The 21633-nt window shown below is 52.1% G+C and overlaps 2 protein-coding genes across 2 annotated transcripts in view; both read left to right on the top strand.

The window, feature by feature from the left end:
- Window positions 1-21633, top strand: part of LOC142823342 (uncharacterized) — a 142395-nt gene that overhangs the window by 55331 nt on the left and 65431 nt on the right. The gene's annotated exons all lie outside the window — the stretch shown is intronic.
- Window positions 15322-20298, top strand: LOC142823393 (DELTA-actitoxin-Aas1a-like). The gene is made up of 2 exons (XM_075914427.2): window positions 15322-15549; window positions 18707-20298. The coding sequence occupies exons 1-2, from the start codon at window positions 15452-15454 to the stop codon at window positions 19170-19172; spliced, it is 564 nt and encodes a 187-aa protein (XP_075770542.1). The 5' UTR covers window positions 15322-15451; the 3' UTR covers window positions 19173-20298.

The raw sequence follows: 21633 nt of genomic DNA, 5'->3' as shown, positions 1-21633 counted from the left end.
TCCAGGGAACCACAGATCAGTCAGCCTCACCATAGTCCCCGGAAAAATCATGAAGGGGATCCTGAAGGAATCCATTTTGAAGCACTTGGAAGAGGGGAAATGATCAGGAATAGTCAACATAAATTCACCAAGGGCAAGTCATACCTGACCAATCTGATTAGCTTGTGTGATGAGGTAACTAGCTCTCAGGACATGGGAAAATCAGTGGATGTGAGATACCTTGACTTTAGCAAAGCATTTGATACGGTCTCCTATAATATTCTTTCCAGCAAGATAAGGAATTATGGATTGGATAAATGGACTGCAAAGTGGCAGGAAAGCTGGCTAGATTGTCGGGCCCAACAGGTAGTGATTAATGGCTCGATTTCTGGCTGGCAGTCAGTTTCAAGCGGCGTGCCCCAATGATCAGTTCTAGGGCCAGTTTTATTCAACATCTGTAGTAATGACCTGGATGAGGGGACTGATTGCACCCTCAGCAAGTTTGCAAATGACACTAAGGCTGAGAAATGTAGATTACACATATCGACATTTCTAATGAAGCAGGGATTTAAATATCCCATGCTTCATTAGCATAAACATGGCCGCCGAGTTTTTTTAGAGACGGAGCTTTTTCGGAAAAAAAAGGCAGTCTAGATGGGGATCTTTCAAAAAATAAACCCTTTTTTGAAAGATCCCGTATTCCTCAAAAAATGAGGCTTTTGGATACAAGAGGAGCCAGTAAAAACACCTCAGATAAACTCTTCTTAACTTTATTATGCACAGAATAGTAAAGGAAAGCAGTGCAAGGTTGCATAGATCTGTTCAATACAGAGGATAGTTAGCACAGACAATAATATAACACCTACACCTAGGACTATACCCAAGATACTTGATTTTAAGAATGGGGATATAGATGTACTTAGTTCTGTAACTCACACACAGTTCCACTGCTAAACCTTACTATTGTCAGATGATTGTCAGACGGGAGGTCGTTACCTCATTGTTTCCCTACGCGCAGAGGTGTCCACAATGCATCAGTCGGCTGGAACAGGCACAGCTTCTAGTTGCAGCGAGTAAGGTCGTGGGGACCTCTTACCGAATCCCTCCCACCGATTATCTTTTCTACTCCTACTTTTACAGCCATAGCAAGACTTGGTCGTTCTAGTAAAATCTACCAATTAATCATGTTTTGTTTATGCCCCTCTTTTGGACACGTCCTGCTACTCAAACTACTCGATACTTAATGGATAGTTTTATGGCTGCATGGGTGATTTTTGCTCATTAGAATTGTTATGTACCAGTACCGGGTTACTCCCAGTGATCTCCGCACGGTATCTCCAGACCAACACTCCCAGTGCACTATTTAATGCACTCCTGATTCTCAAAGCTCAGCCCTCCTCGGCCTGGCCCACATGCTTTCATGCACTAGGTTCAAATCAGGCCTGGTTTGCTCTGTTAGAAGCCGCACTTTGGTCAAGGCAGCCATCGTTAGTCCAGTCCCTGCAGGGCGGGACAACACAGACATTATTATTCTGGTCAAGACGGGGTTGTCCAGGCTGCCCTACACTGTCACCCCCCTGCAGCAATGGGGCTAACGCGGCTCCCTGCCTGCTCTCACCATGCAGTGGCTGCCGGCACGTCTCTGCAGCCCCTGGGCAGGGTGTGTGTGTGTTTGTCTCCGCACACTGCCCCAGTCCAAGTGCGCCTGTGGCCAGTGGGAGCTGCAGAGAAGGTGCATGCAGGCAGCAGGGTACAGAACCCCTGCCCCATCCTCCTGCCTAGGCACGGATGTCAGAGGAGGAGTGCCACAGGTGAGCACAACACTGCTCACTCCCTGCCCCCGCATCCCCTCCTTCCCCCCACCTGCACTCGAATTCTTTCCCAGAACTTGCACCCTGCATTCCCTCCTGCACCCCCAATCTCTGCCCCAGGCCAGAATCTGACCCCCTCCTACACTCCCATTCCCTGTCCTAGCCCGGAGCCAAACTCCCTGCCAAAGCCTTAGGCAGGTGCAGGGGAGGGACTTGGTGCCATTCTGGGCGCCACCATTTCTACAAACTCACCTCCCTGGGGTGCTTATGGAGCTACTTGAGAATGCTGGGTGTTCCTGCACCACCCCTTCAGTGAGGAGCCTGTTTTCTTGGCTATCCAGTCTGGGGTGTGTTGCCGCTCTCGCCAGGCCAGGCCTGTTCAGCGTGACAGTGTCTGGTTCACACGGTTCACTATGCCTGCAGCTCCCAGAAGGGCCACCCCGGTCTCTCCGAGCTCTCCTTGCATGTCAGGTTTTTGGTTTTCTAGATCTTCCGCATTGTCCTTTTCTGCACATGGGGCCCAGGGGTAGCTGCATCACTGGCTTCAACAGTCAGGACCGGCTCTAGGTTTTTTGCCACCCCAAACAAAAAAAATGTTGGCCATCCCCCAGCTTGGCCGGCTGCTGCCGGACAGGCACTGAGGAGGAAAGCGCCTCTTTCACCTTGCGGCTCTTAGACTCCCACCACGCCCTCTGGCCAAACCCAGCCAATGCCCTGTCTCCTCTCCACACACATCCCGACCCCCCCCCACTCACCAAACCCAGTTTCCACCTTTGCTCCCCTTCCAGGCAAACCCAACCCCTCAGTGACTGGACACAGTCCAGCCTTCCCTCCCTCCCCTACCTAATCCGCCCTGCGTCCTCTCTTCCCTCCCAGCAAAACCCTATTCCCCCCCCCCCCCGGACCCAGTCCGCTCCCCTCTCCCACCTCCCCCCACAGCCCAAACTCCGTCTCCTTTCCCTCTCCCCGCCAAACCCTCGTGTCCCCTCCCCCCAGTAGGTGCGGAAACATCGGAGCGCTCTGGGGGAGGGTGAAAGTGGCACGGGTCCTCCCGGGGATGCGCGCGGACACAGCTGGGAAACATAACGGGCAAGGCCAAGGGTTCGCGGCGCAGCTCCCGGAGTGAGGCAGCAACACCCCCCCCCCCCCCAAATCTCTGAGCTGCGGCAGGCGAGCCCGTGCCAGCCAATCCGCACGTGAGGGGCAGAGCCAGCTCGCCCAGCCCGAGGCGAGGCCAGTGTTTGTAAACCGGCACCCGGTGCTTGCCACCCGACCCCGCCAACCCCCACCCCTCTGGCAACGCACGTCAACCCACCACCCCCTGCCCTGTGCTGGGTGCGCGGCATTGGGAAGCCGTGCGGGGCCAATGTGGCACTGAGAGCGCTGCCAAGCACCTGGCCCGGCTCAGGCTCGGGACTGTCCTGCACCGGCCTCGCCTTGGCGCGGGAAAAACCAGCCCGGGAGAGGCTGGGCCATGAAGCCTGCGCGCCCAGCGGAGGGGGTGTCGGGTGTTGGGCCGTGCACCCGGCAGACGGTCCGGGGGCCGCAGAGGGGTGCGGGACGGGGGCGCCCTCCCCCGAAGCTGACCACGCGACACCCAGAGGCCCCACTAATCCGAATTGCAGCGCGCTCCGGCGCTTGCTTGGGGTGGTGCAACTAGCCCGGCTGCGCACACACCCTGCTCAAGTCCTCTGCGCTCCCCGCCAAGTGCACGCACGCCGCACGCCTGTGGGTCCTGCCACTGGGTGAGCCACGGCCAGGGCGGGGAGCACGTTTCGTCCCTGGGTTTGCTGTGTGTGCCAGGCCCGGGCCCTCATGAGCGGTGCGGCTCCCGGGCTGGCTTTGGGATGTGACAGTGACTGGAAAGGGCTGGGACCCCACCCCAGGGCTGTCTCCAGTCAGGCCCCCATCAGCTGCGCTGCGAGCTTCCCCTGGCTGGCAGGCAGCTCTCCCTTCCCTCCGTGCCTGGCACTGACCCTTCTTCCTAGGCTGCCGCATGGGGCAGCAAGAGTGTGCTCCCCCTGCAGACCGCCGGCTCCGCCGCCCCGCCCATTGCCTTGGGCGGCCCCAGGCAGGTCCGCGTGTAGCGGTAAGGCTGGCCGGAATGCTGCCCCTGGAAATGTGCCGCCCCAAGCACGTGCTTGGTTTGCTGGTGCCTACAGCCGGCCCTGTCAACAGTAGCACAAGCACGTTCCCCATCCAGTCCCTGTGTCCCTCCTGCACCGGGTTTGCTTTGCACCTGCTGCTGCCTATGGGGCAGGGATGACGAGCCCCCGTCCTGCACTGACACAGGGGTGCAGGGCCCTGAGAGCAGCAGCTGTGAGTGGGTTGCCAATAAAGGGTTTGTGTTTCTCCCCTGTGAGCTCCCTCCCCCACTCGAGTAGACAGGACTTCCTCTTGCAGAAACCCTGCTGAGACCTTCACATCCTGCCACTGTCATGTAGACACCCTGCACGCAGGTGATGCACACGCAGCCAGGGTTGGACCTGTGCTGGCTGGGAGGCCAGTGGGTCAGTTCTGCTGCTCAGCGAGCCCTCAGTGCTGCGAGATGGCGAACATCGAAGGGCTGATGCTGGAGGTGGCTGCTGGCAGGAGCGTGGGCATCGAGATAAGCAACAACACCAGCAGCACCCTTGAAAACCCCAGGTGAGCAGATTCCCAGGCCCCTTCCTCGGGGCTTCACAACTTGCCCTACATCTGGGGTCAGTCTGGCTGGGCTAGTGTGTGGGGTATGTGCCTGCTACTGAGCGTCTGTCTGTATGTCCGTCCCCTACACATCATCTATCTATCTGTTTGTCTGTCTGTCTGTCCCCAAACACTCTCTCTCACTCTCTCTCTCTCCCCCCATTGTGCTCCCCCCTCTCGCCCCCAAGGCTGGGTGAGTGCTGTGTGTCTCATTGGGCCACTGCAAATCCTCCTTCTGTCGAGCCTGAATTTGCTGTTTTTAGCTCTGGAGGGACACAAGTTTGTAGTGGATCGTTGGGCCAGGGGATTGCATGTGTCCAGGACAAGGGCTGGAGGAGATTGGAGGGAGATCACACACGTTTTGGGGGTGGGAGGAAAAGGAAATACCCTCACCCATATACACCCACACATGGGCATCCAAACGTGTACACACATATCCATGTGCACTCACGCTCTGCTACATCGCCATAAGATGCGCGTGTATCTATGTCCCTGATCACTGTCGTTAATAACATAATGTTGCCAGATTTCTACTGAATTAATAGCCCAAAGTCACTTAAATGGTAGCCCAAAACTCACTCGATCTATTTACTGACATAAAGAGGTTTATTTATTACCCCATCAGTCTGTACGATAAATAACAAATGGAGCTTTAGGTACCTAGCTCAAATTTCGCTTTGTTTGTTTAAAGTTATAATCCCCGGCAGGAATTTGTGCCTATTAGCAACAAGGCACCATCCCTAGAGGTGTTTAAGTCTCGGCTTGACAAAGCCCTGGCCGGGTTGATTTAGTTGGGATTGGTCCTGCCGAGAGCAGGGGCTGGACTTGATGACCTTCTGAGGTCTCTTCGAGCTCTATGGCTCCATGATTCTAAGGCAGAGAACGATCGAATTCAAAATCAGGTCCCCCGGGGGAATGTTGAAAGGAGAGTCAATGCACCCCGCCCCAGCCGTATTACATTCCCCTTGCCACAACCTGTGATCCCCTCCCACACACACTGAAATCCTCCCCTTCCAGGGTCCCTACACTCTAGGGAAACCAGCACCCCAGTATAAGAACATAAGAATGGCCATACTGGGTCAGACCAAAGGTCCATCTAGCCCAGTATCCTGTGTCCACCCCAGAGAGGGTGGACCGAAGACAATGATCAAGTGATTTGTCTCCTGCCATCCCTCTCCAGCCTCTGACAAACAGAGGCCAGGGACACCATTTTATCCCCTGGCTAATAGCCTTTTATGGACCTAACCTCCATGAAATTATCTAGCTTCTCTTTAAACTCTGTTATAGTCCTAGCCTTCACAGCCTCCTCTGGCAAGGAGTTCCACAGGTTGACTACACGCTGTGTGAAGAAGAACTTCCTTTTATTAGTTTTAAACCTGCTACCCATTAATTTCATTTGGTGACCTCTAGTTCTTCTATTTAGGGAACTAATAAATACCTTTTCTTTATCGGCCCTCTCCACACCACTCATGATTTTATAGACCTCTATCATATCCCCCCTCACTCTCCTCTTTTCTAAACTGAAAAGTCCCAGTCACTTTAACATCTCTTCATATGGGACCCGTTCCAACCCCTACTCATTTTAGTTGCCCTTTTCTGAACCCTTTCCAGGGCCAAAATATCTTTTTTGAGGTGAGGAGACCACATCTGTACACAGTATTCAAGATGTGGGCGTACCATAGTTTTATACAGGTGCAGTAAGATATTCTGTGTCTTATTTTCTAACCCTTTCCTAATAATTCCTAGCATCCTATTTGCCTTTTTGACCGCCGCTGCACACTGTGTGGAAGTTTTCAGAGAACTGTCCACGATAACTCCAAGATCTCTTTCCTGATTTGTCGTAGACAAATTAGCCCCCATCATACTGTACGTATAGTTGGGGTTATTTTTCCCAACGTGCATTACTTTACACTTATCCACATTAAATTTCATTTCCATTTTGTTGCCCAATCACTCAGTCTAATGAGATCTTTTTGGAGTCCCTCACAGTCTGCTTCTGTCTTGACTATCTTAAACAGTTTGGTATCATCCGCAAGCTTTACCACCTCACTGCTTACCCCTTTCTCCAGATCATTTATGAATAAGTTGAACAGGATTGGTCCTAGGACTGATCCTTGGGGGACACCACTAGTTACCCCTCTCCAATCGGAAAATTTACCATTTATTCCTACCCCTCGTTTCCTGTCTTTTAACCAGTTCTCAATCCAAGAAAGGACCTTCCCTCTTATCCCATGGCCATGTCATTTACACAAGAGCCTTTGGTGAGGGACCTTGTCAAAAGCTTTCTGAAAATCTAAGTATACGCTATCTACTGGATCCCCCTTGTCCGCATGTTTGTTAACCCCTTCAAAGAACTCTAATAGATTAGTAAGACAGGATTTCCCTTTACAGAAACCATGTTGACTTTTGTCCAACAAATTATGTTCTTCTACATGCTTCACAATTTTATTCTTTACTATTGTTTTGACTAATTTGCCCGGTACTGAAATTAGACTTACCGGTCTGTAGTTGCCCGGATCACCTCTAGAGCCCTTTTAAAATATTGGTGTCACGTTGGCTACCTTCCAGTCATTAGGTATGGAAGCCGATTTAAGGGATAGGTTACAAACCACAGATAATAGCTCAGCAATTTCCCATTTGAGTTCATATAAGCTCTACCACCGTGATGTCCCCTTTTTATCCTCCCAAATAAACATCCTGCAGCTGAGAGTCCCCTTCAATCACCCTGCCTCCTAGAGCCGCCCCCCGCCCAGCCCTGTCAGATGCCCAGTGGGGCAGCTGTGCCTGCTCCCTGCCTTAGATCCAGCCTGACTGCTGCTGCCTCCCAGGCCATGGTCTCCTCCTTGCCCATCCCGGAACCTGCTGGGTTCCACCACCTTAGTTTATTCTGAATTTACAGTCAGTTGACAGGGCCCAAGTTTAAAATTAGCTTTAAAACTTTTTAATTAGCATGTTGCTGAAGATTATAAAATCTTAAGTTGTAGGATATAGAAGAATAAGACTTATCAGGATGTATTGTAGAGGGAATAATCCTGTACTAGATGTCTCAGTAAGTTTGAACCACAAGGCCTGTGGGTTGAGGCCTGCAAGATTGTAGCTGGGCTATTTTAGGCCTTACAACTAAGAAACTCTGACACAAGTAGGTGAGCGAGGAAGAACTTGAAGCCCTAAGTATCAAAGTGTTAGTCTGAATCAGTCCTGTGGCACCTTATAGAGCAGGGGTGAGCAAAAGGGCCTCCTCAGGCTGGATTCAGACTGCCAAGCAAGTGGATCCCGCCCATGGAGGCCCTGCTGCTCCGCTGCCTCCAGGCCAATTAGAGCCTGGGGGCAGAGGAGCTGCATGAAGCTTCCTTCACTCTTCCCCGACCCTGCCAGGAGCCCCCGGCACTTCAAAATGCCACGTGCTCCTCACACGACTAAAGGAGAATTCCCCCTCATCCCACCCCCAGGCTCTGATTGGTCTGGGGGCGGGGGAGCATGACAAGCCTCTTCCAGGGCATGGGTGCCTAGTGGGAGGGGGGGGCAAAGGGCTTCCCCACCCCCAGACCAATCATGCTCTGGGTTGGGGTAGCCCCTCCCCTTCCAGTTTCAGCCCTGTCCCTTTCTCTTTAGGCCCCACCCCTTCCCATTTAGGCCCCACCCCTTCCCATTTAGGCCCCACCCCTTCCCATTTAGGCCCCACCCCTTCCTGAGTCACCATTCGCACCATGGCCATCTTTGGGGAGCTTTGCGGGTCCCATTGCAGCCCTCGTGGGGGATGAGCCGGGGGCAGAGCCAGGATTGTGCACTGGGAGCAGGGTGGGCTCCACCCCCCTTGCAGCAGCAAGCGCCCCATAATCTGCAGGGTGGGAGGCGAGTCCCAGCCCCAGCATCTGCTCTAATCCCACTGACAGAGACCAGAAACTTCAGGATCTCTACCAATGTATGTATGTATAGACGCTATGACAGCTGTTAGTTTGAATAAACTTTGTAGTGTAGACATACCCCAAGAAAAGACTCTTCACTATCTGTAAGTAGGGTAAAGTCTAGATAAATCCATTTTATTGTTTTCTGGTTTGGGAATGTGAAGCTGATGTCTGTGCATCTACTGTGTAACTCAGTTATGTTCCCCATGGGAAAACTCCCCATGAGTTTATTAATTGGTGTCTCTTATCATCTAGCCAATCCACTTTATAGGCTAACAAAACATGTAGATGGTATCATGAGCTTTCATGGGCACAATCCATTTCTTCAGATGACCGGAGTTATGAGTAGGGGATATGAAACCTTGAAATAAATAGGAGAAAGGACGGGGGGGAGGGGGATAAAGAAAGATGCTCTGTCTCCCACCCCCCTTCCTGTTTACTGGAGAATGGGTGTTAGATCAGAGCAGATAAAAATTCAAGTCAGTAGATAGATTGCTAAGGCAGGAAGGATACCATTCAGAAAGCTTTTAGCACCTCAGTGATAAAGTGAGTTACGTATTATTGCCCCTCCCGTCCACACTACCCACATGGTGACACCTCCTCTGATCTCGTTCTGAATCTTGCTCAGTTCCCGGCCTGAGACTTCCTGCAGCCGTGCAGCCTGGTACAGCTACCCTGAGACGTGTGTGCTCACAACAATGGCCCCACTTGGCCTCCTGGGCCATCCTAGTCTGACCCCTGCACATCGCAGGCCACAGAACCTCCCTCCCCACTCCTGTAATGCACCCCCAACCTGACAGCCTCAAATCAAGGTGTAAAGAAGGCAAGGGACAGAGACTCATCCTCTACTGGTTCCATGTGCCCCATTCCCCAGGCAATGCCCCAGGACACTGCCAGAGAGGCCCCTTCTCTGGCATCTGGAAGAATTAGAAGTCCCGGCACAATCAAAGAGCTGTGAGCTGACTGGCACAGAGGAGACGTGGTGGGATGACTTGCATGACTGGAGCACTGTCATGGAAGGGTATAAACTGTTCAGGAAGAACAGGCAGGGGAGAAAAGGAGGAGGAGTTGCACTGTATGTAAGAGAGCAGGATGAAAGCTCAGAGCTCCAGTATATAGAGGGAGAAAAGCCTGTTGAGAGTTTAGGGTTAAGTTTAGAGGCGGGAGGAACAGGGGTGATGTTGTGATTGGTGTCTGCTATAGACCGATGGATCAGGGGGATGAGGTAGACGAGTCTTTCTTCAGACAACTAAGAGAAGCTTCCAAATCACAGGCCCTGGTTCTCATGGGGGCCTTTAACCACCCTGACATGTATTGGGAGACTAATACAGCAGTACACAGACTATCCAGGAAGTGTTTGGAGAATGTTGAGGATAACTTCCTGGTACAAGAGCTGAAGGAACTGACCACAAACATGGAGGAATTATTAGGGGAGGTAGATGTGGGTGGCAACCTGGGAAGCAGTGATCATGAGTTGGTCGATTTCAAGATCCTGACCAATGGAAGAAAGGAGAGTAGCAAAATACACACCTTGGACTTCAGAAAAGCAGACTTTGACTCCCTTAGGGTATGTCTACACTACCCCCCTAGTTCGAACTAGCGGGGTAATGTATGCATACCGAACTTGCTAATGAAGCCCGGGATTTGAATTTCCCGGGCTTCATTAGCATAAAACCGGCGCTGCCATTTTTAAAAGCCGGCTAGTGCGAACCCCGTGCCGCGCGGCTACACGCGGCACGGACTAGATAGTTCGGATTAGGCTTCCTAATCCGAACTATCTGTACACCTCGTTCCACCATCTAGTCCGTGCCGCGTGTAGCCGCGCGGCACAGGGTTCGCACTAGCCGGCTTTTAAAAATGGCGGCGCCGGCTTTATGCTAATGAAGCCCGGGAAATTCAAATCCCGGGCATCATTAGCAAGTTCGGTATGCATACATTACCCCCCTAGTTCGAACTAGGGGGGTAGTGTAGACATACCCTTAGAGAACTGATGGGCAAGATCCCCTGGGGTGCTAACATGAAGGGGAAAGGATTCTAGGAGAGCTGGCAGTATTTTAAAGAAGCCTTATTGAAGGTCCAGGAACAAACCATCCCAATGCGCAGTAAGAAAAGTAAATATGGTAGGCGACCAGCTTGGCTTACCAGGGAAATCCTTGGCGAGCTTCAACACAAAAAGGAAACTTACAAGCAGTGGAAACGTGGGCAGATGACTAGGGAGGAGTATAAATCTATTGCTTGAGAATGCAGGGGAGTTATCAGGAAGGCAAAAGAGCAATTGGAATTGCAGCTAGCAAGGGATGTGAAGGGTAACAAGAAAAGTTTCTACAGGCATGTTAGCAATAAGAGAGTGATCAGAGAGGCTGTGGGGCCCTTACTGGACGAGGGAGGGAACTTAGTGACTGATGATGTGAGAAAAGCTGAAGTTCTCAATTCTTTCTTTGCCTCTCTCTTCGCAGACAAGTGCAGCTCCCAGACTACTGTACTAGGCAATACAGTGCAGTGGGAAGGAGGTGGGAAGCCCTCAGAGGAGAAAGAACAGGTTAAGAACTATTTAGAAAAGCTAGACATACACAAATCCATGGGTCTGCATCCAAGGGTACCGAGGGAGTTGGCAAATGTCATTGCAGAGCCATTGGCCACTATCTTTGAAAACTTGTGGAGATCAGGAGAGATCCTGGACGACTGGAAAAAGGCAAATGTAGTGCCCATCTTTTAAAAAGGGAAGAAGGACGGTCCAGGGAACCACAGATCAGTCAGCCTCACCATAGTCCCCGGAAAAATCATGAAGGGGATCCTGAAGGAATCCATTTTGAAGCACTTGAAAGAGGGGAAATGATCAGGAATAGTCAACATAAATTCACCAAGGGCAAGTCATACCTGACCAATCTGATTAGCTTGTGTGATGAGGTAACTAGCTCTCAGGACATGGGAAAATCAGTGGATGTGAGATACCTTGACTTTAGCAAAGCATTTGATACGGTCTCCTATAATATTCTTTCCAGCAAGATAAGGAAGTATGGATTGGATAAATGGACTGCAAAGTGGCAGGAAAGCTGGCTAGATTGTCGGGCCCAACAGGTAGTGATTAATGGCTCGATTTCTGGCTGGCAGTCAGTTTCAAGCGGCGTGCCCCAATGATCAGTTCTAGGGCCAGTTTTATTCAACATCTGTAGTAATGACCTGGATGAGGGGACTGATTGCACCCTCAGCAAGTTTGCAAATGACACTAAGGCTGAGAAATGTAGATTACACATATCGACATTTCTAATGAAGCAGGGATTTAAATATCCCATGCTTCATTAGCATAAACATGGCCGCCGAGTTTTTTTAGAGACGGAGCTTTTTCGGAAAAAAAAGGCAGTCTAGATGGGGATCTTTCAAAAAATAAACCCTTTTTTGAAAGATCCCGTATTCCTCAAAAAATGAGGCTTTTGGATACAAGAGGAGCCAGTAAAAACACCTCAGATAAACTCTTCTTAACTTTATTATGCACAGAATAGTAAAGGAAAGCAGTGCAAGGTTGCATAGATCTGTTCAATACAGAGGATAGTTAGCACAGACAATAATATAACACCTACACCTAGGACTATACCCAAGATACTTGATTTTAAGAATGGGGATATAGATGTACTTAGTTCTGTAACTCACACACAGTTCCACTGCTAAACCTTACTATTGTCAGATGATTGTCAGACGGGAGGTCGTTACCTCATTGTTTCCCCACGCGCAGAGGTGTCCACAATGCATCAGTCGGCTGGAACAGGCACAGCTTCTAGTTGCAGCGAGTAAGGTCGTGGGGACCTCTTACCGAATCCCTCCCACCGATTATCTTTTCTACTCCTACTTTTACAGCCATAGCAAGACTTGGTCGTTCTAGTAAAATCTACCAATTAATCATGTTTTGTTTATGCCCCTCTTTTGGACACGTCCTGCTACTCAAACTACTCGATACTTAATGGATAGTTTTATGGCTGCATGGGTGATTTTTGCTCATTAGAATTGTTATGTACCAGTACCGGGTTACTCCCAGTGATCTCCGCACGGTATCTCCAGACCAACACTCCCAGTGCACTATTTAATGCACTCCTGATTCTCAAAGCTCAGCCCTCCTCGGCCTGGCCCACATGCTTTCATGCACTAGGTTCAAATCAGGCCTGGTTTGCTCTGTTAGAAGCCGCACTTTGGTCAAGGCAGCCATCGTTAGTCCAGTCCCTGCAGGGCGGGACAACACAGACATTATTATTCTGGTCAAGACGGGGTTGTCCAGGCTGCCCTACACTGTCACCCCCCTGCAGCAATGGGGCTAACGCGGCTCCCTGCCTGCTCTCACCATGCAGTGGCTGCCGGCACGTCTCTGCAGCCCCTGGGCAGGGTGTGTGTGTGTTTGTCTCCGCACACTGCCCCAGTCCAAGTGCGCCTGTGGCCAGTGGGAGCTGCAGAGAAGGTGCATGCAGGCAGCAGGGTACAGAACCCCTGCCCCATCCTCCTGCCTAGGCACGGATGTCAGAGGAGGAGTGCCACAGGTGAGCACAACACTGCTCACTCCCTGCCCCCGCATCCCCTCCTTCCCCCCACCTGCACTCGAATTCTTTCCCAGAACTTGCACCCTGCATTCCCTCCTGCACCCCCAATCTCTGCCCCAGGCCAGAATCTGACCCCCTCCTACACTCCCATTCCCTGTCCTAGCCCGGAGCCAAACTCCCTGCCAAAGCCTTAGGCAGGTGCAGGGGAGGGACTTGGTGCCATTCTGGGCGCCACCATTTCTACAAACTCACCTCCCTGGGGTGCTTATGGAGCTACTTGAGAATGCTGGGTGTTCCTGCACCACCCCTTCAGTGAGGAGCCTGTTTTCTTGGCTATCCAGTCTGGGGTGTGTTGCCGCTCTCGCCAGGCCAGGCCTGTTCAGCGTGACAGTGTCTGGTTCACACGGTTCACTATGCCTGCAGCTCCCAGAAGGGCCACCCCGGTCTCTCCGAGCTCTCCTTGCATGTCAGGTTTTTGGTTTTCTAGATCTTCCGCATTGTCCTTTTCTGCACATGGGGCCCAGGGGTAGCTGCATCACTGGCTTCAACAGTCAGGACCGGCTCTAGGTTTTTTGCCACCCCAAACAAAAAAAATGTTGGCCATCCCCCAGCTTGGCCTGCTGCTGCCGGACAGGCACTGAGGAGGAAAGCGCCTCTTTCACCTTGCGGCTCTTAGACTCCCACCACGCCCTCTGGCCAAACCCAGCCAATGCCCTGTCTCCTCTCCACACACATCCCGACCCTCCCCCACTCACCAAACCCAGTTTCCACCTTTGCTCCCCTTCCAGGCAAACCCAACCCCTCAGTGACTGGACACAGTCCAGCCTTCCCTCCCTCCCCTACCTAATCCGCCCTGCGTCCTCTCTTCCCTCCCAGCAAAACCCTATTCCCCCCCCCCGACCGGACCCAGTCCGCTCCCCTCTCCCACCTCCCCCCACAGCCCAAACTCCGTCTCCTTTCCCTCTCCCCGCCAAACCCTCGTGTCCCCTCCCCCCAGTAGGTGCGGAAACATCGGAGCGCTCTGGGGGAGGGTGAAAGTGGCACGGGTCCTCCCGGGGATGCGCGCGGACACAGCTGGGAAACATAATGGGCAAGGCCAAGGGTTCGCGGCGCAGCTCCCGGAGTGAGGCAGCAACACCCCCCCCCCCCCAAATCTCTGAGCTGCGGCAGGCGAGCCCGCGCCAGCCAATCCGCACGTGAGGGGCAGAGCCAGCTCGCCCAGCCCGAGGCGAGGCCAGTGTTTGTAAACCGGCACCCGGTGCTTGCCACCCGACCCCGCCAACCCCCACCCCTCTGGCAACGCACGTCAACCCACCACCCCCTGCCCTGTGCTGGGTGCGCGGCATTGGGAAGCCGTGCGGGGCCAATGTGGCACTGAGAGCGCTGCCAAGCACCTGGCCCGGCTCAGGCTCGGGACTGTCCTGCACCGGCCTCGCCTTGGCGCGGGAAAAACCAGCCCGGGAGAGGCTGGGCCATGAAGCCTGCGCGCCCAGCGGAGGGGGTGTCGGGTGTTGGGCCGTGCACCCGGCAGACGGTCCGGGGGCCGCAGAGGGGTGCGGGACGGGGGCGCCCTCCCCCGAAGCTGACCACGCGACACCCAGAGGCCCCACTAATCCGAATTGCCGCGCGCTCCGGCACTTGCTTGGGGTGGTGCAACTAGCCCGGCTGCGCACACACCCTGCTCAAGTCCTCTGCGCTCCCCGCCAAGTGCACGCACGCCGCACGCCTGTGGGTCCTGCCACTGGGTGAGCCACGGCCAGGGCGGGGAGCACGTTTCGTCCCTGGGTTTGCTGTGTGTGCCAGGCCCGGGCCCTCATGAGCGGTGCGGCTCCCGGGCTGGCTTTGGGATGTGACAGCGACTGGAAAGGGCTGGGACCCCACCCCAGGGCTGTCTCCAGTCAGGCCCCGATCAGCTGCGCTGCGAGCTTCCCCTGGCTGGCAGGCAGCTCTCCCTTCCCTCCGTGCCTGGCACTGACCCTTCTTCCTAGGCTGCCGCATGGGGCAGCAAGAGTGTGCTCCCCCTGCAGACCGCCGGCTCCGCCGCCCCGCCCATTGCCTTGGGCGGCCCCAGGCAGGTCCGCGTGTAGCGGTAAGGCTGGCCGGAATGCTGCCCCTGGAAATGTGCCGCCCCAAGCACGTGCTTGGTTTGCTGGTGCCTACAGCCGGCCCTGTCAACAGTAGCACAAGCACGTTCCCCATCCAGTCCCTGTGTCCCTCCTGCACCGGGTTTGCTTTGCACCTGCTGCTGCCTATGGGGCAGGGATGACGAGCCCCCGTCCTGCACTGACACAGGGGTGCAGGGCCCTGAGAGCAGCAGCTGTGAGTGGGTTGCCAATAAAGGGTTTGTGTTTCTCCCCTATGAGCTCCCTCCCCCACTCGAGTAGACAGGACTTCCTCTTGCAGAAACCCTGCTGAGACCTTCACATCCTGCCACTGTCATGTAGACACCCTGCACGCAGGTGATGCACACGCAGCCAGGGTTGGACCTGTGCTGGCTGGGAGGCCAGTGGGTCAGTTCTGCTGCTCAGCGAGCCCTCAGTGCTGCGAGATGGCGAACATCGAAGGGCTGATGCTGGAGGTGGCTGCTGGCAGGAGCGTGGGCATCGAGATAAGCAACAACACCAGCAGCACCCTTGAAAACCCCAGGTGAGCAGATTCCCAGGCCCCTTCCTCGGGGCTTCACAACTTGCCCTACATCTGGGGTCAGTCTGGCTGGGCTAGTGTGTGGGGTATGTGCCTGCTACTGAGCGTCTGTCTGTATGTCCGTCCCCTACACATCATCTATCTATCTGTTTGTCTGTCTGTCTGTCCCCAAACACTCTCTCTCACTCTCTCTCTCTCCCCCCATTGTGCTCCCCCCTCTCGCCCCCAAGGCTGGGTGAGTGCTGTGTGTCTCATTGGGCCACTGCAAATCCTCCTTCTGTCGAGCCTGAATTTGCTGTTTTTAGCTCTGGAGGGACACAAGTTTGTAGTGGATCGTTGGGCCAGGGGATTGCATGTGTCCAGGACAAGGGCTGGAGGAGATTGGAGGGAGATCACACACGTTTTGGGGGTGGGAGGAAAAGGAAATACCCTCACCCATATACACCCACACATGGGCATCCAAACGTGTACACACATATCCATGTGCACTCACGCTCTGCTACATCGCCATAAGATGCGCGTGTATCTATGTCCCTGATCACTGTCGTTAATAACATAATGTTGCCAGATTTCTACTGAATTAATAGCCCAAAGTCACTTAAATGGTAGCCCAAAACTCACTCGATCTATTTACTGACATAAAGAGGTTTATTTATTACCCCATCAGTCTGTACGATAAATAACAAATGGAGCTTTAGGTACCTAGCTCAAATTTCGCTTTGTTTGTTTAAAGTTATAATCCCCGGCAGGAATTTGTGCCTATTAGCAACAAGGCACCATCCCTAGAGGTGTTTAAGTCTCGGCTTGACAAAGCCCTGGCCGGGTTGATTTAGTTGGGATTGGTCCTGCCGAGAGCAGGGGCTGGACTTGATGACCTTCTGAGGTCTCTTCGAGCTCTATGGCTCCATGATTCTAAGGCAGAGAACGATCGAATTCAAAATCAGGTCCCCCGGGGGAATGTTGAAAGGAGAGTCAATGCACCCCGCCCCAGCCGTATTACATTCCCCTTGCCACAACCTGTGATCCCCTCCCACACACACTGAAATCCTCCCCTTCCAGGGTCCCTACACTCTAGGGAAACCAGCACCCCAGTATAAGAACATAAGAATGGCCATACTGGGTCAGACCAAAGGTCCATCTAGCCCAGTATCCTGTGTCCACCCCAGAGAGGGTGGACCGAAGACAATGATCAAGTGATTTGTCTCCTGCCATCCCTCTCCAGCCTCTGACAAACAGAGGCCAGGGACACCATTTTATCCCCTGGCTAATAGCCTTTTATGGACCTAACCTCCATGAAATTATCTAGCTTCTCTTTAAACTCTGTTATAGTCCTAGCCTTCACAGCCTCCTCTGGCAAGGAGTTCCACAGGTTGACTACACGCTGTGTGAAGAAGAACTTCCTTTTATTAGTTTTAAACCTGCTACCCATTAATTTCATTTGGTGACCTCTAGTTCTTCTATTTAGGGAACTAATAAATACCTTTTCTTTATCGGCCCTCTCCACACCACTCATGATTTTATAGACCTCTATCATATCCCCCCTCACTCTCCTCTTTTCTAAACTGAAAAGTCCCAGTCACTTTAACATCTCTTCATATGGGACCCGTTCCAACCCCTACTCATTTTAGTTGCCCTTTTCTGAACCCTTTCCAGGGCCAAAATATCTTTTTTGAGGTGAGGAGACCACATCTGTACACAGTATTCAAGATGTGGGCGTACCATAGTTTTATACAGGTGCAGTAAGATATTCTGTGTCTTATTTTCTAACCCTTTCCTAATAATTCCTAGCATCCTATTTGCCTTTTTGACCGCCGCTGCACACTGAGTGGAAGTTTTCAGAGAACTGTCCACGATAACTCCAAGATCTCTTTCCTGATTTGTCGTAGACAAATTAGCCCCCATCATACTGTACGTATAGTTGGGGTTATTTTTCCCAACGTGCATTACTTTACACTTATCCACATTAAATTTCATTTCCATTTTGTTGCCCAATCACTCAGTCTAATGAGATCTTTTTGGAGTCCCTCACAGTCTGCTTCTGTCTTGACTATCTTAAACAGTTTGGTATCATCCGCAAGCTTTACCACCTCACTGCTTACCCCTTTCTCCAGATCATTTATGAATAAGTTGAACAGGATTGGTCCTAGGACTGATCCTTGGGGGACACCACTAGTTACCCCTCTCCAATCTGAAAATTTACCATTTATTCCTACCCCTCGTTTCCTGTCTTTTAACCAGTTCTCAATCCAAGAAAGGACCTTCCCTCTTATCCCATGGCCATGTCATTTACACAAGAGCCTTTGGTGAGGGACCTTGTCAAAAGCTTTCTGAAAATCTAAGTATACTATATCTACTGGATCCCCCTTGTCTCCATGTTTGTTAACCCCTTCAAAGAACTCTAATAGATTAGTAAGACATGATTTCCCTTTACAGAAACCATGTTGACTTTTGTCCAACAAATTATGTTCTTCTACATGCTTCACAATTTTATTCTTTACTATTGTTTTGACTAATTTGCCCGGTACTGAAATTAGACTTACCGGTCTGTAGTTGCCCGGATCACCTCTAGAGCCCTTTTAAAATATTGGTGTCACGTTGGCTACCTTCCAGTCATTAGGTATGGAAGCCGATTTAAGGGATAGGTTACAAACCACAGATAATAGCTCAGCAATTTCCCATTTGAGTTCATATAAGCTCTACCACCGTGATGTCCCCTTTTTATCCTCCCAAATAAACATCCTGCAGCTGAGAGTCCCCTGCAACCACCCTGCCTCCTAGAGCTGCCCCCCGCCCAGCCCTGTCAGATGCCCAGTGGGGCAGCTGTGCCTGCTCCCTGCCTTAGATCCAGCCTGACTGCTGCTGCCTCCCAGGCCATGGTCTCCTCCTTGCCCATCCCGGAACCTGCTGGGTTCCACCACCTTAGTTTATTCTGAATTTACAGTCAGTTGACAGGGCCCAAGTTTAAAATTAGCTTTAAAACTTTTTAATTAGCATGTTGCTGAAGATTATAAAATCACAGCTCTAAAAATACCTCCTCCCCCCGCTGCCATTGGGCATAGGGGGACCAGTTTACAGCACTGCATAAGTCCCATAATCCCTAAGGACGCCCTGTTGTCAGGGATGCCGTGTAATAAAGGAATCCCGTGTGGTTTTCCTCCAGGACACACTGTTTCAGCGGCCATGTCTTGGTTAATCCAGAGGACTCCATCCCCCCTGGCAAATCGGGGAGCTGTGTGTTTGTGAAAACGAGCTACTCGGCCCGCGGGAGCGTGGGGGTGCTGAGCTACGAGTCCGATGCCTGCACCCTGGCCGTCATGTTCTCCAACCCCTTCGACCGCGTCCTCTACAACTCGGAGTTTGCCATCGAGCTCTTCGCAGGCAGGAAGCACTTTGAGAGCATGGAGCGTCTCTACCAGTATATGTACAACCATGGCCCGCCCTATAAATGCGAGTCCTTCAGGAGAATGGAGCTCAAGGTGCTGGATGGCGAGTTAGTGGTGACCAACCAGGGGATCCAGGCAACAGCCACCGTGTCCAACAAGGATAAGGCCACCATTAAAGTGGAGATCAAGGGAAAAGATGATCACACAGACAGCCCAAGCAACCCAGGGAAATGGCCCATGTGACAGACCAGCGTGGTAACTAGTGACTCCCAGCCTGAGCAGACAGTGATGTGCTAATTCTGCTCAAGTGAGTGCACTAAAAACAGCCAGAGCCATGTGGGTGCCCATGCCACAGTGCCCATGCTGCTGTTTGTAGTGCACTGGTGCATGTCTGTCTACCAACATTCCCTCCGTTTTTTAACATCCATGTGAGGAATAAATTTTGTTCTATGCACCGAGGCATGTGCAGTTGTGCAAAACCAGTAGAAATGCAAGCCTAGCTGTGGGCGCTCTGCTAATCAGCTGGTTGGCACCTGAATCTCTCTGGGATGACCCTCTAAGTGCACAGCTTCCAGGGAATCTGCTGTTTACCCAGGCTGGGAAGTCTCCAGGCATCCAGAGGTTGCCATCATTTTATTAACGAGTTTTTTTTCTTGCTTGTGTTATAACTTCAAATATAATAAGCATAATGAAACCCGCAGCATTGGTCATGGCTATAAGACCCTGTAAAGCTTTGCAAAATGGAATACGATAAATGGTTCAGTCGAATTATTTGCAAATGGGAGCTGAGATTCTTGCTAAGTGCAAACATGTTTAAGAGTGTCACCTTGTGGTATAGCTGTGTAAGGTTGTTTTCGTTGCATACATGCTTGGCTAAGCAATGTAAATAGCCGGTTACAGATTACAATGGAAACCACAAGAAAGGTTAAGTTCATAAGATCAGCTCCTAAGAATGAAAGAATGACCCTACTAGGTTGGCCCAACCGAACAGGCAGCTTCGAGTGAGCCGTCTCCTGTTGTCTAGTCCAGGGGTGGGTAATAATTTTTCATGGGGAGCCACTCCAAGAATTTGGTCAGTGGTGGAGGGTATAATATTCTTCCATGGTATTAGTGGAGGAGGTGCGGGGTCTGGGATGGAGGCTGGGTGCGGAAGGGAGCTTGGGGGAAGGGATTGAAGTGCAGGAGGGGATGTGGGATCTGGGAGGGAGTTTGGGTGAAGGAGGTGGTTGTGATCGGGGCAGGGGAGGAGATGCAGGGGTTTGTGTTATGACCTTGGGCAGGAGGGGCCTGTGTCCTGGAGCCAGGGGATTGGAGTGCAGGGTCTGGGAAGGGGGTAGGAGTGCAGGAGGGAGGCGCAGGATTTGGCTTATGTGGGGTAGGGGGACAGGAGTGGTGGGTCAGAGGGGAAGAGGGAGGGGCTGGGGTGCCAGAGTCTGTCCCTGGCTGGGAGAATTCCCTGGGTGATTCCTGGCCAACAGCCCAGCAGGTTCCCTGCCCTCCATGTCCCGGCAGGCTGCTCAGAGCCTGAGGGGAGATGGGGAGGGGCACTTTGTGCACTGCCTGTTCACAGACAAACTTTTCTGAGCACTGTGGGGTGGTGGGGGAAGGGCAGGAAGGGAGCTCGTTATCCCACGAGGCATAACGGGGCGGTCGACAAATGCCTTTGATGTCGACCGCGGAGCGTCCAGACCAGCGCGCTGAGCCGACAAATAGCTGACTGGCACAGCGCGGCAGCCATTTTAATTTAAATGAAGCGGCGATTATTTAAATCGCCACTTCATTTGGGAATGTCTAGTAAACTAATCTACGTGGCTCTGGCGACGGAGCCATGTAGTCTAGACATACCCTCAGTGTCCTTCTGCACCCACGGGCTGGACCCAGCAGCATGGCAGTCTGGATCCAGCCATCAGGCCTTATTTTGCCACACCCTGATCCAGTCCCAGCTTCTGGCAGTCAGAGGCTTAGGGACGACTGCAGCAGGGATGTCCCTGACGATCTTGGCTAGTAGCCATTGATGGAGCTGTCCTTCAAGATCCTGCATGAGTCTTTCTTGAACCCAATTGTAATTTTGGCCTTGACAACATCCCCGGCAAAGAGTTTTACAGGTTGGCAGTGCATTGTATGAAGAAGAGCTTCCTTTTGTTTCTTTTAAGCCTGCTGCCAATTAATTTCATTGAGTGTCCGCTCATTCTTGTGTCTGCACCTTTCTTGATTGTATAGACCTTTGTCAAACTCTAATGGTGCTCTGTATCCTTCCAGTCATCCCTTTCACGCTGTCTGAAAACTCATAACTCGCTGGACAATATTCTCCTGAAAAAACCATAAAATCATAGCATCCGAGGGCTGGAAGAGACCTCAGGTGGTCATCAAGTCCAGCTGTCTACCTAAAGCAGGACCAATCCAAATAAATCATCCCATCTTGGGCTTTGTCAAGCTGGACTTAAAAACCTCTAGGGATGGAGATTCCACCAGTTCCCTAGGTGTCCCATCGCAGTGCTTCCCCACCCACGTAGGGAAATAGTTTTCCCATAATATCCCCCATTGCACCTTGAGACCATTGCTCCTTGTTCTGCCATCTGTCACCACTGAGAACAGCCTCTCTCCATCCTCTTTTGAACCCCCCCTCAGGTAGTTAAAGGGTGCTATCAAATCCCCCCCACTCTTCTCTTTTGCAAACTAAATAAGACCACATCCCTCAGCCTTT

Source organism: Pelodiscus sinensis, chromosome 18 (genome assembly GCF_052426305.1).
Source record: "Pelodiscus sinensis isolate ZL-2025 chromosome 18, ASM5242630v1, whole genome shotgun sequence".
NCBI classification, from domain to species: domain Eukaryota; kingdom Metazoa; phylum Chordata; order Testudines; family Trionychidae; genus Pelodiscus; species Pelodiscus sinensis.
Note: the sequence above shows the minus strand (reverse complement) of the source record. Positions and strands in the feature narration are given on the sequence as shown.

Excerpts from the sequence above, each read along its gene's own strand:
- LOC142823393 (XM_075914427.2), top strand. The coding sequence starts at position 15,452 with ATGGCGAACATCGAAGGGCTGATGCTGGAGGTGGCTGCTGGCAGGAGC. Across the intron at positions 15,550-18,706 it reads AGCACCCTTGAAAACCCCAG|GACACACTGTTTCAGCGGCC; the intron begins GTGAGCAGATTC and ends GTTTTCCTCCAG.